Here is a 24,750-nt window from a genome sequence, read left to right on the forward strand (position 1 = left end):
TGCCTTACTTAATTTACACAACAAGATTACAGAGCGACTCTGGTTATTCCCATTTTGCAGTTGGAGAAATGGAAACTTGCAGTGCTTAATTACCTTTACCAAATTTATAGTGCTAGTAAGTAAAGTTGGAGCTCTCTCAGAGTTGCAGTGTGTTCAGCTGTAGACTCAGGCCTCGCTCCCCACTTGTCTCCACATCCCCAGCTTCAAGCTGGTACCCGCCTTTGCCCCACCCCAGCTCCCACCCGCTGGGAGAATTGGGAAGGAACTGGTTAACCTCCATGCATGGGAAAGGGCCTATGGCTGATGGGAGCCTGACAGGCTGGAACGGCTCCCCGGCTTCCTGTGTTCCTCTCCTCAGCCTCTCCCAGGGGATTTGCTTTGTTGCTGCCAGAGGAATTATTCTGGTGGTAGAATTATGAGCCCATTGCTAGCTCGTTTGAAGGGCTATTCTGGAGGGCAGGAGGCATGAGGACTCTCTCAGCACCTTTCAGACCATTAAACGGTGTGGGCCACTGGCTTCTCGGCTTGACGCAGTTTTGTGTGGAGGTTAAGGGCGCAGGTTCTGGGGCTAGTATTGCCTGGGTTCAGATCTCAGCTTTACTGCTTATGGAGTTGCACAAGTTATGTAGTTGTCTGTGCCTTGCTTTCGTCACCTAGGACATGGTAATAGCACTTTATCCCACTGAGATATTGTGAGATTAAATGAGTTATTTCACATAAACCACACATCTGGCATGTGGTAAACGCTCAAGAAAGATCAGCTATTATTTATATCTGGGCTTATTCAGGGGTGTCCCAAAGTGGGAGCAGATACTAAATGACACTTACTGGTGTCATTATCAAGTCAGTGCCGGCAAAGGCTGAGGCAGAACAGCATTTTTGATTCAGGTCATTGAAACATTGAATCACTGATTCAACCATTCTCACTCAGGTCAGCCAGCCAGAGCCATGAAGACAGCTGAAGGCAGGGCTCTTTAGGATGTCCTACCCAGGGGGCCACCAGTCCCATGTGAAGTGTCCCAGTCACAGGAGTAATAGGGTTCTTTGTGACCCACACGCTGGCATACTCCTCTCCAAGCTCACATTCAGCTCTGGGATCTAGAACTCAACATCTAGAGAATGAAACTGAAACCTTACTGAGCACCTACCACTGTCAGAGGAATGGGGGACCAGGGAGTACCAGTCATGCTAGACTGCAGCCCCCCTGAGGGAACGGCCAATGTCTCAGTCTTCTCCATGCTCCTCACAAGCCCCGATGCTAGAAAGGACGCAATTCCTATGTGTTTATTGTTAGCCTGATCGGTGACCACTTCCCACATTCCCACTGAGGGAAACTGAGACATGGAGAAAAGGGAGCGAGAGAACAAGGTATTGCCCAGGCTCTATTGTGGCAAAATAGATGTTTAAGGTCCCTGTCCCTTTGGCCGAAAATCCAGTAGAATACACCCAGTGTGTGAGGCCTGACCCAAGGGTGGTATAGCTAAGAGCAAACTGGGCTACTGCCACTACAAAGGGAACGGCTAGTCACAAATTCATCAATTAGGGCCCCATTTGTAGCTCTATTGTGGAAGATAATTTCTTGCTAGCTGAAGTAAAGCAGAGTGGTGGCCTTTTAAGCCTGGGCCTGGCAGAAAATGAAAGACTGAAATTCCCCCAGACAGTTAAACCCAAGGACTTCATCTCTCCTAACAAGCAGTTATGACAGTGCTTCTCTAAGGAGCCTCAATCAGCGAGTCCCACACAAATGATTACAGCCCATCAGAGGTGTAGATAGGATCCCAATTAAGGAATGTTCTCTATTAACTGCATCAGTTCAACTCTTGCCTCCAGGTACCTAGTAGGAAATTGATGAATACTTATTGAATGAATAAAGGTAAGCCTGTGTATCAGACATATACCAACTTCCTTTTTTGTTAGAATCTTTTTTCTATACCCTAGACCTCTCTCCTGAGCTTGGACCTATATATCTGATTGCTTCCAGGACCTCTCCACTCAGATGCCTCACGGGTACCTCAGACTCTTCAGGGTCCCCTCTTGCCACCAATCTGCCTGTCTCCTACAATCCTCACTTTGCTTAGTATTAAGTCACCAAAGTCATAAGCCCCAGCTCTCCTCTCTCCACAGTGAGGCCTGATGATTCTACATCACAAGGGTGTGTCCCCTTTGTCTTGAGTTATCTTCCTCCTTCTGGTCCCACTTTTGTTGTCCAGGTTCATGTCCTCCCATCTCTTGCCTGGATCTCTGCAGCAACCTCCTGGAGGCTTTCCACACACCCTTCCTTTCCTTGCTTTGATCTATTCCCATAGCAGCATGAAGGTATGCTCTAAAGTGGAAATCTGATTATATTTCCCCCCTTTCTTAAAGTCCTTCAGTTGCTTTTCCATTATCCTTAGGAGAAAGGCCCCCTTGTAAGTAAGGCTCTGCCCAATCATGTCCCTGAGCTCTGTTCTACCCTCATTTCTTATAAGTCTTCCCCTTCTGCTCCAGCTGTACTCATCTGCTTTCCTCCCCTCATCACCTGGGCACCTCCTACTCTTCTTTCAGGTCTCAGCTTAGATGTCATCTCTTCCAGGAAGGCTTCCCTGATACCATCCCCCTATCCCAGTCTGCTTAGTTCTCCCTCCTATGTGATCCTTTAGTACCTGTGCATCCTCCGTCATGGCACGCATCACACTGTCCTTTGCTGGTTTTCTTGTCTATAAATCCAGCATAAACTTTGTGAGAGCAGGGGCTCTGTCTGTGCAGTTCACAATCGACTCCCAGCACCTACCGCAGTGCCTGGCATTTATGAGAGGTTTAAAACAGTTTGTTCTATGAGTGATGTTGCATGCACCTTTCCAGTATGAAGCATGTTCTATGAACGCTACTAGTCCCATTGTAAGAGGAAATCAACGGCCATAGTTATCCTCCTCATCCAAAGCAAGGCTGTAGTTAAGCTGTCCCAGTTGGCTGCTCACTGCTGAGGGACAAACCCAGACTGCAGAGAGGGGGTTTATAGTCAGTGCAAACTGGGTAAGAGGAGATTTTGGGATAAACGACAGTATAAGTTTAATGTCCTCTTGAACAGGCACAATGTAAGTCTCACTAAGGACTAGGAGTCAGGGCTTTGCCTGGCCCAGTGGGAACTTGCTGCACTTCGGCAACGACAAGAGGCAACAGACCATGGAGGTTCCCCTGAAATCCCTCACCTGAGGCAGGGGAGTTCCCTGGTTCAGATCAGCCGATAGATTTTTTTCCCCACTTGGTCTGATGCATCATCATTGGCTGATCTGAGTGAGAGGCATTGTGGGTGATGTCCCCAGAGACAAAGCTGAGCTGACTCCTAACCGCAGGCACTCAGGGCCCTGGGCTCTTGCTCCAGGCGGGTGCTCTGCCCCCAGCTTTGCCCAGGTCTCCTCTATTCACGGTTTATAAGGTTATTCATTGATTATAAGGTTAAAAATAAAATGCTCCACATTCCAGGATGTGAAGAAAACCAAACCAATGGCTTGGGCCACCTGTGCTGCAGGGTGCTAGGGCTTCGACCACCGGGCCAGAGCTGGTGGTGTTCCTTGGGGGACTCTTGAAGCTCTGTCCCGCCTGTGCCCACCTCTCTTTCTTCTTCCAGCTCTGCTTTGGCATTAGCAACCAGAGTCTCAAGCTTGTCAGGTCCGTTCCCCCGCCTCTGGACGGTACCCCATGTGATCTAGTCAGACAAGCCGGCCTCTGTGCTGAGCCCCACGGAGGACCTGCCTCCCCTTTCCGTGATGACTCATCCCAGGTAGTGTAGAAAGAGCAGGGAACCCAAGGCAGAGCCCACGGTCCTGTTCCTGCTGCCATCTGCCCTCTAATTCTCAGTGACCCATCTGAGAATGGATGAGGTGATCCTAATCTATCCCGCCTGATGGGGGTGCCTGAAATAAACGGAGTCAGTGGGCATGAGAACATTTGAACAAGGAAGAGTATGTGCAGGTCTTAAACTTTGTTGTCAATCCCTTCCTGTCCCAAGTGTCTCCCAGGGTAACTGTGCCTGTTCACCCTCAGTGAGTTGTCAGTGGAGTTGGAAATGAGCTGGTTGCCATCCTCCACACGGCTTCCCCTTCCAGACATGCCCACATGTGCTGAGTGTGTGCCCCTGAAGATGCGAGATGTTTTCCCTCCGGGTGGCAAATGGCGTAGAAGATGCAGGCTTGGGGAAAAGCAAGAAGGTGCTGTCAGTCTGGACTTGGGTTTGGTGGGGAGCTGACCACTTCTAGGCCTTGCCTTGAACAAAGGATGTGAGGGCAGGCAAATATTTATCCGGGGAAGATAGAACCTTCCTCCAGAAACCTCTGCCTTCGTTTCTGCTCTCCACCTGCTGGCTCAGTCTGCTCCTTCCTCTCCCGCTTTCCCCGGCATGGGCTTCTGTGCTTCTAAAAGCAATGGCTCTTTCTTTTTCAGGCAGGAGCGACTGTGAAGGGCTTACTATTCAGCTGCCAGGGGAGGCAGCCCCAGATTCTTGGCTCTGGGCTCTGTAGGTCTGGATGTTGGAGAGAATCCACTACTTCGGTACCTGTTTGACCAGGTATGGATGCACAACCTTACTGAGCTGTCACAGGTCTAGCCTGTTCCAAATGTATACAGGTGTAAAGGAAAAAGAAAGGGAAGATTGAGTTTCAAATCTGTTAGAGCCATGCTTCTTTGTTTCCCCCGGTATGCCTGCTGGGCCATTCTTTCTAAAGTGCCGGGACCTGGCTTATCTCTCAGGACATAGGCCGGAGCCAAGCTGTTGTATTCCTGTGGGTACTATGCTTGGTGCAGCAGCCAAGCTCCACACTGGGGGCGTGAGGAAGGGGTGATTCTATGGCCATCCCTGCAACTGCCCTCCTCTGACATGCCCTTGCCACCAGTCTTGGAGACCCCCTTCGTTACCCACCACAATGGGTTAACATCTCACCTGACCAGCCAAAGGTACTAGTTACTGTTGGTCCTTGCATTTTTCTTGATACCTGCTCCTTTTTGGGATCTTAGGCCCTACTTTCTCCTGCCTCTCTCATATCGCTGATGACTGTTCTCTCTCAAATTTTCATGTGGATTCTTCTTCCTTGCCCCCCTCTTAATGATGCCATCTCCAGCTTACTGTTCCTGGATGATTTCATCCTCTTCCATGACTTGTGACAACCAGACATGCACTGCTGGCTGGATTTCTCTTCCTCATTGCTCTGCAGGCACTTCATATTCAACATGACCGAAACTGAGTTCCTTACCATTCTTCCAAACTTGCTCATCGGCTCCTCCCCTTGTATGAAGGGCACTGCCACTCTCTCCTTCACGCTAGCCAGAAATCAGGAACTACATGACAGGCCTCCCTGACTCTCATATCTCCTACCCCAATCCCAGATAAATTATATAAAAATCCTGCGAATTCTACTTTCTTAACCTCAGCTAATTTTACTTTCTTCTCCTTATCCCCACTGCCTTAGATCAGACCTTCATTATTTCTGGGCCCCTGCAGCTGGCTTCCCAGCTTCTGCTCTTCTCCTTGCCAGTCCATTCTCTACACTGCAGTACAATGCCTGGACTACAGAAGGACTCAGTAGGTGTTGGTGGAATGAATGAATGAATGAATGAATGAATGCTGAATGAGTTATGGGTAGTGATTGCTTGCTCAGAGGAGCAATGCAGGGTGGTTATTCTGCAACTGGTTGTCTTTGTGAGTTAACACCAGGGATCACCATTCTGCACCTCATTTGGCCTTAGTGGAGATGCTTGAATATTACATAAATTTAGGACAAAGTTCATGGGGTTCGGGAGACCTGGGTGATGTAGTCTAGGCTCTGCAACTTGCTTACTATGGGACAGGTCTTTTCTGAGGCTGTATTTGACATTGAGAGCACTGCAAAACCAAGAATCAAGGAGTCAGAGGTTCTCAGTTGCCCTGCACTTTGCATGCAGCATTATCTTTCAGGAGAAGGGACATAGATTATGACAGAGAGTCAAGTGGCTGAATCTGTAAGGAGGTGTCCTGGTACCTCCTTATGCGACACGTTGTTCAATCCCCCAGCATCACCCAACCCTCTCAGAATGGTCTAATGTGGGCTTCCATGACCTCTTTATTTTTCTTTCCCTCATGACACTATGAGCTTGGTCTTGTGGGTTCTAGAAGTCTTTTTGCAGAGCTCGGACTCCTAAACCAAATACAGTGTGTGCTGTTGAACAGCAGCTCCTGTTTGTTTCCCTCTATATCTTGGCTTGAGCAGCGGTTTTATATTTAAGTTGAGTAGCTGGCTGAGGGACCCTCGGTAAGTCCCTTAGGCTCTTTGGGCCTGGTTAATAACATCTTACCTGATGACTCATTGAGGTCCTTTTCTGGGTTCCAGCTGTTAATTCTACTCTTCTCATTGCAGCTTTTGGTGACAATAATTGTGCTCTGTAATAGTGTACATAATATCTTCTCTTTCCTAGTAAACTTGCCTCTTCCGTGTCCCTTTCCGCATCAGTGCAGAGCGTCAGTCAGTCCCTTTTAGCTGGCGATAAGAGGTAGTACATGAACAAAGAAGGCATCTAAAGTTACCAGCCATGGGGAAATGTTTAATAGCAGTGATTTTAATTTCGTTTGTTGCCTCAACAGATCCATTCCCTAAAGTATATTATTTTACAGCACTTCATTCTGTCCAATTTTAGATAATGAATAACCACAGTTATGTCAGGTATTGCTCCAGCGATTTCCTCCAAGGAGCCTAGGGTGACTTAGCACATCTTGGAATCCTTTTCCCGGTCTCAGATCCTGAAAGACAGGAGGAGCCAGGTGGAGGAAGGGGGCAGAAGTGATCATGATTGTGCTTTGCAGAGGGAAGCTCTGAGGAGAGGTACTTTGTCAAGGCCAAAGCCAGGTCTCTCAGCCCTTACAGTCCCATGAGTCAGGTTGCTGTGTTTATTTTCCAGTCTCTGCTAAATTCATCTTGTCTTTTCTGTTCCCTGCAAGGTGGTCTCTTGTCCCCTACAGAAAGCCAAAAGAGTTCACTTTCCTCTAAGCTTGGTGCCCGGTTGGCTCAATGTCAAAATTCTGGCTGGGTCTGGAGCCAATGACCAGATTGGTGTTGGGGTGCGACTGACTTTTCAGGCTGCAGGATGTGGTTTGGAGAGGAGTGGCTCACCCAGACTCTGGGAGCCTTACGGAATGCACCAGTTCTTTCATTGGAGAACACCAGTATAAGTTGGATTAGGGACCCCCCTACCTCTCAAGGTGGGGGTGTAAACTGGAGGCCCTTTTCTAAGTGTGCTGGTATTTTACATGATTGGGTTAGAAGATAACCATGTGACACCTTGGTCACCTCTTAGAGGAGGTGCCCATCCTCCACCTGCCACAGTCCCCCTGCTACCAACGGTGGGGTCATCACCTACACACACTCACTCTCCTAGTTCATGCCATTTGCTTTGTCCCCTGATACATGTCTGTTTGATCCAGAGTATCGAATCCAGTCCTTTCTCTTCTTGAAGTGGGAAGCTAAGGCCAGAGGGAGTAAAGCTGACTCAAGGATGCACAGTGAGGTATTGGCGAAGTTGGGACCAGAAGTAAGAGCTCCGGTGGGGGGCTTTTCTCATCACATAGTCCTGGCCCTGAGCCTTCAAAAACTGCCCAATTAGAAACTCTTCAAGATCTTTTTACAAGCCTGGATAAAGGATGACCCTCACCGGTTTGCTGGAGATAAGTTCCAGGGTGGGATGATTCAGGAGAGAGACAAATATTTGTGTCCAGTTAGGAAAATGGTGAGGTACCTCAGAGAAAGTCCAGAACACTACACCAGGGGGCCTTAAAAGGATGCCTTTGTTTGGGAAATGGACAGGGGCCGTCATGGCTGGCCATCTACACCTCAAAATCTTGACCTTTGGAGCAACACTGCCTCTCATGAATCTGTGTTACAATATGGGAGACAGCTTCCTGTAGGCTTGATTCTGTGTTCTTCCAATTTCTAACTCTATGCTCTTAACGAGTTGCTTATTTTTTCCTTATATGTAAAATGGGAATCATGTATTCTTTCTTCAAAAGATTGGCATGAAGATCAAATGAAATAATAGTGAAAATGCAATTAGCATGTGGCCTGGCCAACAAATGGCTGTTGTTTCGGTTGTGGTTGTGAGTGTTGATTAGCATTGCTAGATGCTTACCCACCTGTCTTACATCAAGTCAAAAAAGCAGACCTGGTTTGCATGTCGAAGTTCGGCCTAAACTAGGAGCTGAGAAGACATATGGGTCCCAGTCATTGGGAAAATGCCAGGGGGATGGGAGGGGAAACTAGGCTCTGAAGACAGACATTCCAAGTGCTCAGCAATCCTGCGTATGGCCAACTCTGGCAGCACGGGAGTCCTGTGTTCTGCCATTCGCTGACATCATGGACCTGGGGGGTAACCACTTACACTCCTTCAGTCTCAGTCTCCTCTTCAGGGCTTTTTGTCCATGCATCTGTCTAGCCATTCAATCAGTCTTCCCTTCAATACATTTATTGAGAAAGGACGATGTGTCAGCCCTGTGCTGTGCATTATGCACCCAAGTAAGAAACAGTCTTTGTTTTGGAGGAGCTTATGCTTTGGTAGGGGAGTTAGAGAGGATACCAGCAGATACAGTGGTATTGTGAAGGCAATAGGAGGGGTGCCAAGAAAGCACCTATGAAGTGAGCTGCTGGGGAAAAGAGACAAGACTCATAATTTAAAATAAGACTTTACCGTTTACTAAGAGCTGCAATGCAGGAAGAAAAGGAGGAGGCAGCCCCCTGAAGGCTGCAGGCTTCAGTTCCCTCTGTTCCTCAACATTTCCTAGCACATCAGAATCACAGGCTTTCCTTTATACAGAGATGAAACCTAAGCCCTCCTCTGAGAATTGCCTGGTGGTTGCATAGGAGACGTAATTTCATGACATTCAGGTGGGAAGGGACAGTGACACTCATGGCAGGGGAAACCCTATGATACCTAGTAAGAGACCTAGGGACCCTCTGATTCGCAGCTTCAAAAGGCTGTTCTTAGAGAGGAGTCTGACAAAGCACTGAAGACCTGTCATTCTGTTGAGATCTGTCTTTCTCCAACTGGCAGGTTACATGCCCTATGGCTGATCTCTTCACCAGGGCATTTAACTTCCTGGGGGAAGGTGATCAAAGTGGACTTGCTATAAAGAATGACATCTGAGCCTCCTTGAAGACTTACTGGAGTTGTCCACGTGAGGGCTTAAGCAGGCAGGTGGAAATAGAGATGGAGGAAGAGGCGCTCCTAGGTAGAGGACAGCAGGTACTGAGGCCAGGAGGCACAGACACAGTGCAGTAGGGGACACAGAGGACAGCAGGACTGGAGCAGCATTTGAGGAGGGAACCTGAGGAGTAGGAAGGGGTCCGATCGTGGTGGGGAGTGGGGGCTGGTAGGCTTTGCGAATGAATTTGGACCTAATCTGTAAGGACTCTGGTAGCTCCAGTTTATACTTTGGCCTGATGGACAAAGCTAACCCAGATTTCCTGGGCTCTGGAGTGCTCAGCCTCCTTCTGAGAGAAAGCAAGGTAGAACAGGCAATTCACATGGGGGAGCACCTTAGAGCCAGCACAGAGAGGGCCAGAGTCAAGTGGGACGCATAGGGAAACACCCTTCATCATCGTGTGCCCTTGGGGCTCTCTGGGATGGAGTTGCCTGGTGTGGGACTGAGAGTGAGCTTCTAGGATTGACTTCCAGCTGCTCTGTCACTGTGCTTTTCAGCCCTGTTCTCGGCATAGTTCCCCCAGGCACCTTGTTCAGGGAATCATTCATTCATTCGTTTGCTCATTTATTCATGTCTTCGACAAATAGTTATTGAACGCCCACTCAATATCAGGCATTCTGTAAGCTGGGATTATAACAGAGCCTGATGCTGCCTACATTTATAGAGTTTTCATTTTATGGGGAAGACAGAAAGAAATGAATGAACTAGTGTCAGGTACTGATACAAGCTCTGAAAAAGAATAAAACAGGTAAGGGAATAGAATACGATAGAGGAGATAGGGTTGTCTGGACCAGCCACTCTGCCAAGGTGACATTTGAATAAAGAGCTGATAGAGATGAAAGAGTAAACCCTTTAAATATATGGGGAAAGTGCTGGTGTAAAGTCCCGAGGTAGGAACAAATTTGGGGTGCATAAGGAGCAGAAAGGTCAGGGTGACAGAGAGTGGAGGGGGTTGGAGGGGATGCAGGCTTTATAGGCTTCTCGAGGGAGCAGGAGTTCAGAAAAAAGTTTAGAACCCCAGAACTCTGAGGGGCTGGCGGCTGGACTCTGGCCTTCCTACTTCACTCTTTAGCACGTGGCTTTCCTGGGCTTCTGGATAAGACCTTTCCCAGGCTCCCAGACCCATAGGAATTCCCTGGAAAAACAGCCTCTTGGATCTGCCTTCTTCCTCTTTCCCATCATTATTAAAATGAAAGGAGTAATTTCTTCCTCCTTTCAGGAGTAAAGGCACCTTATGAGTGAGTTCACACTAAGGTGTTAATTTGACAAGCAAATGCTTAATGTGTTGTGTTTACCCCCCTTCCCCCCAGTCTTCGTTTTGGGAATTTTGGAAGTGATAGGAAAAATAGAATGGGAAATGCTGCATCTAGCTTTCTTAGGCTTTAAGTTCATGGATTGCTTATTTTAGTGGTTTTCAAATCACCAAATTAATCAAATTTGTCTATCTCTCCTTGCGGTTCTATCAGTTTTTTGCCTCCAGTTTTTTTCCTCGTGGTCAAATAAGCATAACTTAAAATTTACCATCTTAACCATTTTTAAGTGTATAGCTCAGTGGTATTCAGTACGTTCGCTTTGTTGTGCAGCCATCACCACCGTCCATCTCCAGAACTCTTTTCATCTTGCAAAACTGAAGTTCTATACCCATTAAACACCAACTCCCTATTGTCCCTTCCCCAAAGCCCCTAGCAACCACCATTCTTTCTGTCTCTATGGATATGACTACTCTAAATACCTCATGTAGGTGGAATCCTACAGTATCTGTCCGTTTTTGACTGGTTTATTTCACTTAGCATAATGTACTTAGTGTTCATTCACGTTGTAGCAGGTGTCAGAATTTCCCTCCTTTTTAAAGGTTGAATAATATTTTATTTTATATATCTATACCTACATATCTCTATATATCACATTTTGCTTATCCATTCATCCATTGATAAACAATTGGGTGTCTTCCACGTTTTAGCTAATAAGTGTTTAGTGAATAATACTGCTATGAAAATGGGTGCACAAATATCTTTTTGTGACCCTGTTTTCAATTCTCTTGCATATATACCTAGAAGTGGAATTGATGGATAATACGGTAATTCTATTTTTAATTTTTTGAGGAAGCACGATACTGTTTTCCATAGTGGCTGTATTATTTTCCGTTCTTATCAAGAGTGCATAGGGTTCCAATTTCTCCACATCCTTGCAAACACCTGTTTTCTGTTTGTTTGTTTTTTTAATTTGTAATATTAGCCACCCTAATGGGTGTGAGGTGGTATCTATTTCCTTGTAGTTTCAATTCGCATTTCCCTAAAGATTGATTATATCAGTTTTTGCTTCATATTTTGCATGTCTTTTATTAGATGAATAAACATTTGGAATTATGTCCTCTTGATAAAGTGATCCCTTTATCATTAGGAAAAATTTTTTTCCTGATACTATTTGCTTTGAAATCTACTTTGTCTGATATTAATATAGCTATTTTAGCTTTTTCATTAGAGTTAACATGGCATTTTCTAATCCTTTTATTATACTTTTAACATTTTTGCAACTTTGATTAAGTTTCAAACAAGATGGCATATGTTTGTTTTTAAAATCTAACATGACAACCTCTTTTTAATTGAGGTGTTTAGAGCATTTATATTTAATTTAATTAAATATAAATATTGTATCGATGCTGTTGGGTTTAACTCTACCATCTTTCTATTTGTTTCTATATCACTTATTTGTTATTTGTTACCCTTACACTTTTTTAAAGCCTTCTGGGGGGTGGGGGGGAGAGGGGGCAATATTTGAGTATTTCTTAAGATTTTATTTTATTTCCCTTGCTGCCTTATTATCTATAACTTTACATACTTTTATAAAGTGGCTTTTTTAGAGTTTGTAGAATATATATTGAACTTATCACAATCTACCTTCAAGTAATATTATACCTGACATATATTATAAAAATCTTACAACAAATATACTTCAATTTCTCCCCTTTTGGCCTTTGTGCTATTGCTATTATATATTTTATTCCTACATATGTGATAAAACCACAAGACATTGTTATAATATTTTTGTTTATATAGTCAATGGTCATTTAAACAGATTTAAACAATAAGGAAGACGGTTTTTTATATTTCTCCACGTAGTTACCATTTCCAGAGCACTCCATTCTTGGCATAGATCCAGATCTCCATCTAGCATTTTTTTTCTGCCCAAAAGATGTCCTTTAACATTTTTGTAGTGTGGGCTTGTAGATAATGAAAACTTTCAGCTTTGGTATGTCTGAAAAAATACTTTGCCTTAATTTTTGAAAGAGATTTACACTGTTTATAGAATTCTAAGTTGACAGTTTTTCTTTCTTCCTTTCAGCACTTAAAGGTATTGCTGCCCTTTCTTCTAGCTTATGGTGTTTCTTATAAGAAGTTGGCTGTCATTCTTATATTAGTTTCTCTGTAGGTAGCATGTCTTTATACCCCCTCTGGATGCTTTTAAGATTTTCTATTTATTGGTGGTTTTAAGCAATGTTATTATGATATAACTTGGTGTAGGTTTCCTCCGCCTGTTATTTCTTTTCTTCAGGGTTTGTTGAGCTTTTTGGACCTGTAAGTCTATGGTTTTTATCCATTTGGAAAATTTTAGCCATCATTCCAATATTTCTTTAGATATTTTTCTGTTTCCCCTTCCTTTGGGTACTACAATTACGTGTGTGCTAAGCCATTTGAAGTTGTTTCACAGCTCACTGGTGCTCTGTTTAGCTTTTTTTTGGTCTTTTTCCTCTTTGTGTCTTACTTTGGATAGTTATTATTGCCTTGTGTTAAGTTCACTAATCTTTTCTTCTGTAATGTCTAATCTGCTGTTAACCTAATCAAATGTGTTTTACATCACATATAGTTTTTATCTGTAGAAGTTCAATTTGGGTCATTTTTATGTCTTCCGTGTCTCTACTTAACATGATTAATCTTCCCTCTAGTTTCTTAGACATATGAAATAAAGTTACAATAACAATTTTAATGACCTTGTCTACTAACTCCATTATCTGTCTCCTTTCTGGATTGATGTAGAGTGACTGTTGTTTTCCCACTTCTTTGGCAAGCCTGATAATTTTTGACTGAAGGCCAGACATTGTGGAATCCAGACCTTGTTGGGTGCTGACTATTTTTGGATATTTTGTGTTTCTAAGCTTTGTTCCCGAATGCAGTTAAATTACTTGGAGAGTTTAACCCTTTCAAGTCTTGCTTTCAAGCTTTATTTGGTGGAATCAAAGAAGCCTTTAGTCCCAAGCTAATTTCCACCACTGGGTGGGGTGGGGGTTGGGGAGCCGCTTCTCAGAATCAATGAATTATGAGGTTTTCTATTCTGGCTTGGAGGCACAAGAACCATTTCTGGCCCTCTGTGAGTACCATAGGTTAGTCCCTCTAGCTTTTCAGTAGTTGTTTTCCTGGCCTCAGGTAGTTTCTTCACATGCATGATTTGGTCAGTCTCAGCTGAAGACTTGAGGGGCACTCTATCAAGATATCCCAAACCCCCTGTCAGTATAGTCTTCTACTCTCCAGTATTCCGCCTTGCAAACTCTAACTGCTTTGCTGTCCTGATTCCCACCTCCGTCTCTTCCACTAAGAGATTTTCCCAGCTCTGCCTGGGTTCCTGCTCCCTACACCATCACTCAGATACTCACACCAGGCAATAAATCAGGCCATCATAGGGTTCATCATGCTTGTTTGTTACCTCTCAGGGATACAGGTTTTCATTGCCTGGTATTCAATGTCTTGAAAATGGTTATTTCTTACATTTTTGTTCAGTTTTTAAACTGATCATTGGAATTCCCTGGGAGTTCTTTTAAAAATCCAGTTTCCTGGAATATGGTTAATTTGAGGCCACCCTTGAAGCAGACCTGAATATTTCCAGATGGCTGACACTGTTTCTTCTCAAGCTGGAATGCCAATGTTTCCAGTGAATACTTACATTGGACTCTCTGATTAAAAGAGCTAGTCACGTCTGCTAAAAATCTCAGGTAGAAATATATTTATTTGGAGTAAATAGGTTTGCTAGAGCTAAAAAAAAAGTGTCTTAAGGAGCCCATAGAAACCAGATAGGAATCTAGATTAAGCTGGTGTAGGTATGGTCTTGGCCAACAACTTGTGATTTTTTTTTTTTTTTTACTTATAACATGACTTCGTAGCTCATTTTCCTTCAGCCATTGAGTTGATGGACAAATGATGGGGCCAGAGACTCTGTGTCAGCCCTGGAGTCCTGACCGGCTGTGCTGTATGGGGTGAATTAGTCAGGTGGCCTCTCTGAGACATGGCTTCATTACTGGCAGTTCTGGCCCTGCATTACTTGGGTGTGAAGAGATGGTTGGGAAAATGTCTAATAAATACACTTGAATCTGTATTTGAAGCCACTTGTGGCCTATATGGATAGGATTATGGGTGCTTAATAAATGGGTTCTATATCTGCAAAATGTTTTCTTCTCCTAGAAATCCCAAGAGATAAGACACTTCTTGGTAAAGACATTTGGAGTACCACTGAACCCTCCAGCGTGTTGGGTATTATTAGCATTCTGTTGATTATTATTCTCAGTTTTGTCTTTCTTCCTGCCACCTCCCGACCCTCTCAAGGGGAATGAAAGGTCTCTGAATGCATGATGGAAGGGGTCTCCATCACTTTCATAATCTATTTGTGAAGGACAACACTAACCTAGCTGAAGAGTAAGGATACTGCAATCAACATATCTTTATTGAGCCCCAGCTCTGAGCCAAGTATTAAGGGGGAAACAATGACACCTAAGGCCTGGGAACTAGTCTGAAGGAATTTGTTTCTTGGTTGTAGAGGCAACACCTACAAATAATTGTGACACAATTTGAATGACAGCATTTGCCAACAAAACAACAGAATATAAGCAGCAGATGCCATAGGAGTTCAGGATAGAAGCAAGAGGGACCAGGTGTCAGAGGCTGGAGAAAACGACTGACTTTCCATGATGGCCATGGTCTTGAAGATAGCAATCACATAATACATAGAAATCTCTGAGGGAAAGGGGCAGAACAAAGCCTAGAGAGTAGACAATGCAGAGGGTGAGGACCAAGGTCAGGCAGTCAGCAGCACGGAGTGTGAAGGGCAACCGAAGTCACTGTGTCTAGTGCCAGTGAAGGGTCCAGAGAGCATCCAAAAACAGCATCAGGGCCCAGAGTCAGATTGTCAGAGATGGAGGTCTCATACTGCTGTATCACACTTTCAAATTTCCTCCACATATTCACACACGCAGTATCTTTCCATCATCATGGTCTCCAGTGAAAGAGGCAGGACACACAACTGTTGTCATTTGACAGAAGAAGAAACTGAGGGTAGGAAAGGTTACATGGCTTTTACATAGTGGCCTGAATAGGGGAAGAGAGAACCAAGAGCAGAATCCACAGGTGCTCTACCTGTGCAACCGCTACCTGGCATTCTCTACCTCTACCGATGACCCCAGCCTGGGGAAGAGAGTCACAAGACTCAGCTCAGGCCCCACAGGGATGATTTAACCCAAATCTGGGATTAGAGTTTAGTCCAAGTGCAGGCACAGTGCAGGTGTGAGGGGATTGGCCATGTCTTTCTGCACATCTGTCTGTAAAGGAAAGCAGGGAGGGAAGCCAAGTGCTCGGTGACCTCCTTCAAGTCAAAGGAGAGAAAAAGACTCCTGTTGCCTTGGGGAGGACAGAGGGAGGGAAAAGAAGGAAGTCTGCTTTTTAAGCCCATTAAGGAGAAAGAGTCAGGAGCCAAGCATCCAATTAAACTGACATCTCTTGCAGCCAAAATATCTGAGGATATAAGAGAATTTAATATGTGGAGGCTTGGGAGAAAAGTGACTAATCGCTGGAAAACAGCCCCAGTTTATTTAAAAAATAGGTCAGGGCCAACAAATCCAGTAGATTCCCTCCTAGCAGTTCCTGATCCAGGAGAAGAGGCAGTGCCGCGTGGGTGCAATGCCATTCTGATTTAAAGGAGGCACTGCTGTTGTACCACAAAGAGACAGTCAGGGCCTGACGGGAAGCCCTGGGACAGTGCAAACGGCCGAGGCCTGCCCTTGCTGTTGAGCTGCAGGGTGGCCCTCGGAACAGGCCCAAGGTCACCCAGCCTGAAGGTGGAAGAGCCCACACCCAACCCGAAGGCACTCTTCGTAAACTGTGGCTGCCACTCTACTGGTTGCCCGTGGCCTGGCTTGGACATTGGGAATTACAGGAGCACCAAGGCAGTGCCAGGCTGGCCTCTGAGGGCTGCAGCAGGGGTGAGAGAGGAACAGAGAAGGCAGGTAGTTGTCCCCAGCCCTGTCTAGACCAGGGTTTCACAGGCAACACTGGGGAGCTGGTTAAACGTGCAGCTTGTTGGGTTTCACTTCACTGATTTTGTTGGTCTGGGGTAGGGCCTGAGACCCACCCCAGGGTGACTGATGCAGGTTGTAGTAGAGAAACACTGTCTTAAATCAGAGCCTCTCAGACAGCTCCCATTAATTTCTAGAGAGGTTTATAGATCTCTCAGGAGAAAAGGGTGCCATAGCCATAAATTTGGTAGCAATAGACACCCTGATTCCCTCTTGGAGATCCACAATTCATTTTAGCAAATGAAAGGCTTAAAAGGATTACAAATAAGAAATCTCTTTACATTTTGCAATATATATATATATATGTGTGTGTGTGTGTGTGTGTGTGTGTGTGTGTGTGTGTGTATATATATATATTCCAAATCATTACATTGTACACTTTAAACTTACACAATATTATATGTCAATTATACCTCAATGAAGCAAAAAAAAAAATCTGTTTAGCTTATTTGCCCAAACTTACTTTACCATGGAGTTCCTGTCCTAGGAGTACCTATTCTGTGGAATACAATGCAGAAAAGGGCAACTCTAGCCCAGTGGTTCTCCAATTTTGTGATCCATCAGAATTATATGGAGGGCTTGTTGGAATTGACTGCGGGGCCCCACCCTAGAGATTCTGATTCGGTGGTTTCTGGCAAAACCTGAGAATTTATTTGCATTTCTTATAAGTTCCCATCTGATGCTGACGCTGGTGGTCCGGGGACCACACTTTGAAAACCACTGCCCTAGATTCCCCTGTAAGCCCTGGCTCAGCCAAGGGCCCTGGCAGGCCTCCCGGCAGTGTGAGGACAGGGACTGAGCATGGTGAGTGGCAGGACCTGAGGGGAGAGGGTTCCAGGAACATCACTTTGGAAGGGGCTTGAGTCTTAGGGTAATGAAAACGGATGTGAGGATGGGCTCTGCTGAGAAGTCGGAGTTACAGTCAGGGACACTGTGATACAGGAAGGTCTCAGTGGGTGACAGTAGCTGACACTCTGTGATGTGTATCCATGCCCTGCCCCAGGGGGATCTAGAGTGTCTATGCCTTTAACAAGCCAACCCTAGTGAGGCGCATGAGGCAGCCTGCTGACAAACAAACCAGCCCCGGGCCCTGGAGGCCATGCACCAGGAGACATCACTATCTTGCAGGACCCGCAGCATTGAGACCCTCTTCTCCATCCCCCACACTCCCAGGCTTCTGACCCTCAGGTGAGAAGCAGTGAACCTGGGCTCTCTGCTCTAGCACAGCACTTCCTTCTGGGGAGGTTGACTTCAATATCACTTTGCTTTTAGGCCAGACCAGGGGTCGGCAAACTTTTGAGATGGAACATACCCAAAGAGCTGCATGTGGCTCGCGAGTCGCAGTTTGCCAACCCCTGGTTCAGATGATAGGAAACATGGGTGCAGGAGAATAGATACGAGGATGGAAGCAGGGCTGTCTTTGGCCAAAGCAGAAATGGAAGCTCTATATTTGTGGGCAGTAGATGCCCAGCAGACCCCTTGCTTGCCTCACTGCTGCCTGACATTCCACCACTGGAATGATTCTCCTTTCGGACAAAGCTGTAACTCAAGGCAGAAAGCTGGTGCTTGAAGAGCTGACTCTATGTGATTATCAACTACATGGGCCACAGTTTAGATCATTACATCTGGTGAGTAAACATGGGGAGGAAGGAAGGGAGTGATGTGTGTCTCAGGGTGACCCTGGGGCTGGGCTAGATGTGACAATGGGGTAGGTGGGAGGCAGGGGAAAGCAGCTGGGGGGAAAGATGCAGTGAGACCTGGGCTGGGAGGACCCCCTCTTCCCACGCTTTCCTGTGCTCCCCCTTTGGCGCCCCTACTCTTGCGGTCCCCTTTCTGTCCCTCCGTGTGGCCTCTGGCCAGGCTGCTGAAAACAGGCGACACAGGTTAGAAAATGTTCTCTTGACATTTGGAGAACAGGGCAGATTTGGCTCCTCATGCGGAACCTCTTCTTCTCAGGAAAATCATTTTCACAGCTTGAGCTGGTGCCAGTAAGAGCCATTTATAGCCCCATGGGCTTGGGTTAGCTTCAGCTGCCTGGTCCAGAAAGAAGTGGCTTCTCTCTGCTCTGGCCACTTCCCCCCTCATATCTCCTTCACCTCTGCTCTCCTGCCTTAAAACCTCTCTCTCGTCTCCCCATCACTCCTTTCTTATCTTCTTGGAGGTTCCAGTTCTAGATTGGTCTGTGTGACCCTAGACACATTCCTCTTCTTGGGTGGCCTCAGCTGCTCCTTCTGCAAACTAGGGCCAACTATCCGCTCCCTTTTGAGCTTGGTCACCTTGGGGAGGTGCCCACATGTGCCTACCTCCATCAAGGCACTGTCCTCTGATTAGCATTGCCTGTTGACTCTCCTTCTTACTCCAGGCCTGGGCTTTCTGCCCAGGTCAGTTCCACCATCCAAGTTGAAGCACAGGGCTGGTTTCTAGCAGTAGCTCAGTTAAACTTGGTGGGACTGAGCTGAGCTAACCAGATATCCGTGTCAGGAGCATGGTTTTGGTGTCAGATATTGGTTACATCCTGGCTCTGTTTCTTGCCAGCTCTGAGTTCAAGCAATTGTACTGAATTTTTTGAGCTTCAGTTTCCTTAATTCTGAAATTCTGTAAATTTCAGTGCCCCCTTGAGTTACGGTGAGAATTTTATTAGATGATATTTGTAAAGTGCTTAGCACAGTGCCTGGCGCACAGTGGGTCCTCAATCAATGTCAGGAATCATCATCTCCATCGATCATCTACCCTCATTTTCAGGTAGACGTGGGGTTAGGTAAAAAAATGCTTGCCCCGAATTCCCACCCCTGCCTGAGGGAATCCTACCCATCCCTTGAGGACCAGCTCAAACACTTCTTTAGGAAGCCATCCTCTTGGTGATTTCCAGCTTTGGTGTTTCCATAGCCCTTTATCTTAGCTCAGCATTTAGCGGGGCCTGGGTCTGTTTGCCCCATTGTAATGGAGTAGACTAGGAAAATGACAGATGGTTTACTGGGGAGAAAAGCTTTGCTGGGGGAGAAAAAAATGTTCTGGGGAAGGCCAGGCCTGGAGGCAGGTAAGTGCCTGGAGTCCTGAGCAGCAGTTGGCACTGATAGTACAAGAAAAAGTCACATATCCTAACAGTGGGAGGTGACCTTTAGCAGATCAGGAAAGCAGAGAGCGTTGGGAGACCTTTCACAAATAGCAGTGCCCTGAGCCTGGGGCCCTTAGGAGAAGGCAGGGCTTGTTCTACACATTGGGGTACCAGGTATCCCACCAGGCCAGGCTGGAGGTTATTGTGGAGAAATAGTTACCAGGATGCCCAGGGATCATGGGCCACTGTTCTTTCCCACCCTGCTCCCAGCCTCCTGGGGCAGGGCTCCCCTATCACCTGATGGAGGCTGAGCTGGGCTGGCAGTCTGTGGCACCAGGGACTGGACCACAGTCACCTTTTGTCCCCATGACCTGTGGTTATTGAGCTGAATGTCTCCCCTGTCCATATCTATTCATCCCTTTGCCTCATAAATGCATTGTGTGGTGCATGGTAGACACTTTATAAGTTGGCTGCTGGGGAAAGAGTCTCAGGGAGCCCATGGAGAAGGGGACCTTGGAATCAGAGTTGAATGGCAGCTAAGGGGTGTAGGAGTGACCTTGACCACACACGCTGTCTAGACCAGCTAAGACTCTGTTGTCTCCTTTATATATTTAAATAGAAAGAGGATTGGGTCAGCTTCAAGCATAGAGCCTTTTTCAGCTGTAGAGGTGACTGAGCACAGCATTCTCTGGATATGCAAGGCTGGACAGCAGCTGTCTTTGCTTTGGTGCCTTTGCCTGGTCACTAGAGTACAACGTGTGGGTCACACGTCCTCAGAGGAGGGGCAGTCACAGAGCTGGAAGAATCAGGACATGTTTCTCTCCTTGGGTCTCCTGGTGCCAACAAGAGGTTTTGTTCTACACACTGGGGCACAAGGCATCCCACCAGGTCAAGACTGGAGGCGATTATGCAGAAATAGTTACTAGAATCAGGCACCAGGACAGAGCAGGCAGAACTGGAACTCCAGGGCAACCTTGAAACAAGTCCCATACGCTGGCGCAGAGAGATTCAAACGTCCGATATAAACGTGTTCAGAGGATGACATTCTGGCTCCTCTCCCTGGCCCATCCTCACCCCCCTCTACCTCCTTGCCTGGTACAGGGTGGGGGGGTCTCTCCCAAGTGAACCCCTCAACCTCACTCTGTGCAGATGGTTTGCAAGTCTGGAGTGCCAGCCTCAGCCTCCCTCCAGAACTCTGGGATCACATTTCCTTTTCTTTTCCAATATGAATTTTTGCTATTTACAAAAGTAGTATGTGTTAGGAACATACATCTTAGAAAATATAAACAAGCACAAGAAAAGAAAGAATTAACTGCTCACAATCCAACACCCTGTGACAATCTCCAACTCTCCCTTCCTCACACACAGGTATGAATAGGTTTTAATTTTCAAAATCCAATCACACTGTCTATTCTTCTCCCACTTGTTCTTCTCAACCCACAGTTTATCATGATGATATTTCTGTGTTATTAAACACTCTTCCACAACATTTTAAAAGGTTGCATAGTATTATATTGTGTGAATGTTTCTTAGTTTCCATAATCACTTTGGCTTTGGGGAGCCTTTTGGTTGACTCCTATTTTTTGTCATTCTGAATAATGCTGTCACAGAATTCTTATACAATCATACCTGTTTATGATTGTCCGTGATTCTTTTCTAAGGATAAATTTCAAAAAATGGATTACAGGGCTAAAGGATTTGTGCTTTTTAAAATGGTTTTCATGGATTTTATCAAACTAACTTCCAAAAAGTTCTCACTAGAAGTATTTGAAAGTACGTATTTTTCTGCAGCCATTAAAAATGCAAAGTTTAAGTAGGTTTGGGGAGAGTTGAGCTTACTGGGTATTTAAAAATAATTTTTTTTGTTTTAATTTAAAGTTATCTGCTTTCTAGATGAGTTAAATATTTTTTGCTGGATGTTAATTTGCCACTTGTGTTTATTCTTATGTAAATTGGCTATAAGATCCTTTATCCAATGTTAAATTGAGGGTTTTCATCTTTTTTTATTGATTTGAGAGCTCTCTCCATATGAGGGATATTAACCTTTGTCTGCCATATATGTTAGAAATATACTCTCAGTTTATCATTTGCCTCTTCATTTGGTTTATATTTATTGGCTAGGGCTGCATGACTGTCTGCTTCCCATACACCTTTTCTTTATGACACAACGACTTCTCACACTTCACATATCCAAACTGAAGTTCATTTCCCCCACCCCACACCATTCTTCTTGCTGATTTGCTTACTTCCGTGGGTGTCACCACCATTTTCCTAGTCCCCAGGCTTGAACGGTTAGAGTCCTCTTTGATTCCTGATGTGCTGTCCACGGCCTACTCCCATGGATTCTACACAGCAGCATTTCAGGTTCCCATTATTTCTTGACTGAACTTCGCAAATAGCCTCATAAGCTCACACCTTGTCTCCCACTGCCAGTCCCTCCACTCTCCCTTTCTCCTCCTTGCCCCTCCGGTACACCACCACCCACTGGTCTTCCTAAAGTTGAGCTCAAACTCAGAACTGGCTGGTTATGAGCCGCCAATAGTTCCCCATTGCCTTGTGTTTAATTTCATCTCTGTCTGGCCATAATTTTCTTCCAGCTGAATCTCCCACTATCTCCACCAAGTTGCTCCCCAAACAAGTTTACTGCTTTCCCACTGCTTTACCTTTCTATTCAAGCCATTCCCTCCTCCTAGGATTCCCTCCTACCATCTCCTACCAAATTCCATTCAGAAAGCTCCCCAGCTACCCTACTGCTGCTATCCCAGGCTTTTCTGACTCTTTAAATTGAGCCCCTAGAACAATTTGCTGGAGCTTCTCTTGTAAAACAAACCTTATTCCATCATCTAGTGGGGCCCTCAAAAATATTACACTCCTACTAGAAAGCAGAGTCCTTGGAAGGCGCTGTCCTGTATGTTTTTTCCTCCCACAGGATCCACACAGAGCCTCGCTGCATCAGATGCTCAGTAGGTATTTCTGGGATGATAAACACCACCCAGGTACCTGAGTGCCCAGGGATCATGGGCCACTGTTCTTTCCCACCCCACTCCCAGCCTCCTGGGGCAGGGCTCACCTATCACCTGATGGGCGAGTGCAGTCCCCTCTGCAGGAGGCTGAGCTGGGCTGGCAGTCTGCGGCACCAGGGACTGGACCACAGTCACCTTTTGTCCCCATGACCTATGGTTATTGAGCTGAATGTCTCCCCTGTCCATATCTATTCATCCCTTTGCCTCATAAATGCAATGTGTGGTGCATGGTAGACACTTTTTAAGTTAGCTGCTGAGGAAAGAGTCTCAGGAAGCCCTATGGAAAAGGGGACCTTGGAATCGGGGTGCAGGAGTGACCTTGACCACACACACTGTCTGGACCAGTGAAGACTTTCTGTCTCCTTAATATATTTAAATGGAGAGAGGACTGGGGTTCCACTTCATGCACAGAGCCTTTTTCAGCTTTAGAGGTGACTCTGCAGCCAGCACGGGAGTGTGCAATTGACATAGTCTAATTTTAGCCTCCCAGAGACCGTGACCAACATCCCAAGCTGAGGGTGGGCACACCTGCTGCATGCTAATGAGGCAGCCCCGACTGACTCTGCCAGCCAGCCAGGGAGCTTGCCGACCTGAAATGATGTTGCTAAACTGGGAAGGCTGCTTATTTCCCAGAGGCTGTAGCCTAGATACACCAGGAAAACGGGACCATCACAGCCTCCAGCTGGCTCCCGTCTGGCCCTGGACACAGGGCTGTCTTGGGGCTGTGCCCATAGCATGAGGAAGGGATGGAGCCACTGGGATTGCTTGGTCTCGCTCTGTCCTGGGACCTCCCTGTTTCCTTTGGAGGAAAGAAGATAGGAAGTCTGAGCTGACCCAGCTCACAGATGAGACAACTGAGGCAGAGAACAGGGACATGTTTATATAATCTGACTACTACTACTAATAACAGTAGTAGTAGTAGTAGTAGTAATAATAATAATAATAATAATAATAATAATAATAAAGCACTTACCATATGCCAGGCACTGTTCTAATTTCTTTACATATATTGACTCATCCAAACTTCTGACAATTCCCTCAGTAGCTTTTATTATGAGCTCAGCTTTGCAAGGGAGGAAATTGAGGCATGGTGATGACAAATGACTTCCCAAGGTCATTTGTCAGCCAACAAGTAGCAGGGCTGGGTTTCAAAGCCAGGCAGCATGGTCCCGGGGTTTACATTCTTGCACTGTGCCGTCTGCCTCTCAGTATCTATTTTTAACTTTACTAGAGCAAGGATGGGATCCAGGAGCCCTGATTTCCAGCCCCAGGCGACCAACTACGGGATACTATGGCTTCTCTGTTGTTTAAAGCCTGCTCCCCTGCTTTGAGGCCTTGCTGTGTGTGCACATCTAGATTTCCTGCAGCCCAGGGGGAGGGGTTCTTTCTCCTGGCACTAGTGTGTTTCTGCAGTAAGGCCTGAACTTCTGGGCCCCGAAGTTCTCTGAGCGTCCATCTCCTCCCTTCTCCACTTGGCCTGTGGAGGGGGAGGGGCAGCCAGTGATGGGCAGCAGCAGTGGGTGTGGATCTGGGTTGGGTGTCGGGAGTGGGGGACCCAGAAAGAGCAGTGACTGTCGTGCCCTAGCAAGTTGCCCTCAGTGAGGGTCTTCACAGTTCAGAGTGAATTTCTGCTGAAGTTCGGAGCAGAACTGTGAATCAGGAACCAGAGGGCAAGACAACAGGTGTGAGACTTCGGAACCCAAGAGACCTGCATTTTGGGGGCTATGTGCTGCCTGTGGGGTGGAGAGAAGTCCATGGGCGTGATCTTCCTAAGGGTGCAGGTGGGACTTGCTTCAGTTTAACATTTAGTATGTGCTCAGCCATTTTCTAAACACTTTACAAACACCAACTTTTCTAATCCTCAGGACAACTCTTGGAGATGGGGACTGTTTTAGTCCCATTTTAGATATGGGGAAACTGAGGCACTACAAGGTTAATAATTCGGCTCAAGGTTGTATAGCTAGTAAGTGGCAGAGCTGGGATTTGAGTGTCGGTTGGCCAGTGCTGGACTTCATTCTCCAGCCGCCATGCTATGGGACACTGTGTTAGACTACAGCTTTCCCTTTACTGACTGTGTACTCTTCACCTCTAACGGAAGGCATTATTGTTCCCACTTGACAGATGTGGAAACTGGAGCCTAGAT

General features: G+C 46.1%; 1 protein-coding gene across 6 annotated transcripts in view; it reads left to right on the forward strand.

The window, feature by feature from the left end:
* The window catches only part of PRMT8 (protein arginine methyltransferase 8), a 115,239-nt gene that overhangs the window by 8,634 nt on the left and 81,855 nt on the right, over positions 1-24,750 (forward strand). Inside the window, exon 2 of one of the 6 annotated variants that reach the window (XM_019661011.1) lies at positions 4,420-4,543. The exons of 3 other annotated variants lie outside the window; for them this stretch is intronic. In XM_019661011.1, the coding sequence (XP_019516556.1) occupies positions 4,503-4,543 (41 nt within the window). In that variant the 5' untranslated portion in view covers positions 4,420-4,502. Of the gene's footprint in view, positions 1-4,419; positions 4,544-5,506; positions 5,555-24,750 lie in introns of those variants that run through there. 2 more of the 6 variants (XM_019661015.1, XM_019661010.1) reach the window with 2 other exon arrangements.

Source organism: Hipposideros armiger, unplaced genomic scaffold (assembly GCF_001890085.2).
Source record: "Hipposideros armiger isolate ML-2016 unplaced genomic scaffold, ASM189008v1 scaffold_332, whole genome shotgun sequence".
In the NCBI taxonomy this organism is placed as follows: domain Eukaryota; kingdom Metazoa; phylum Chordata; class Mammalia; order Chiroptera; family Hipposideridae; genus Hipposideros; species Hipposideros armiger.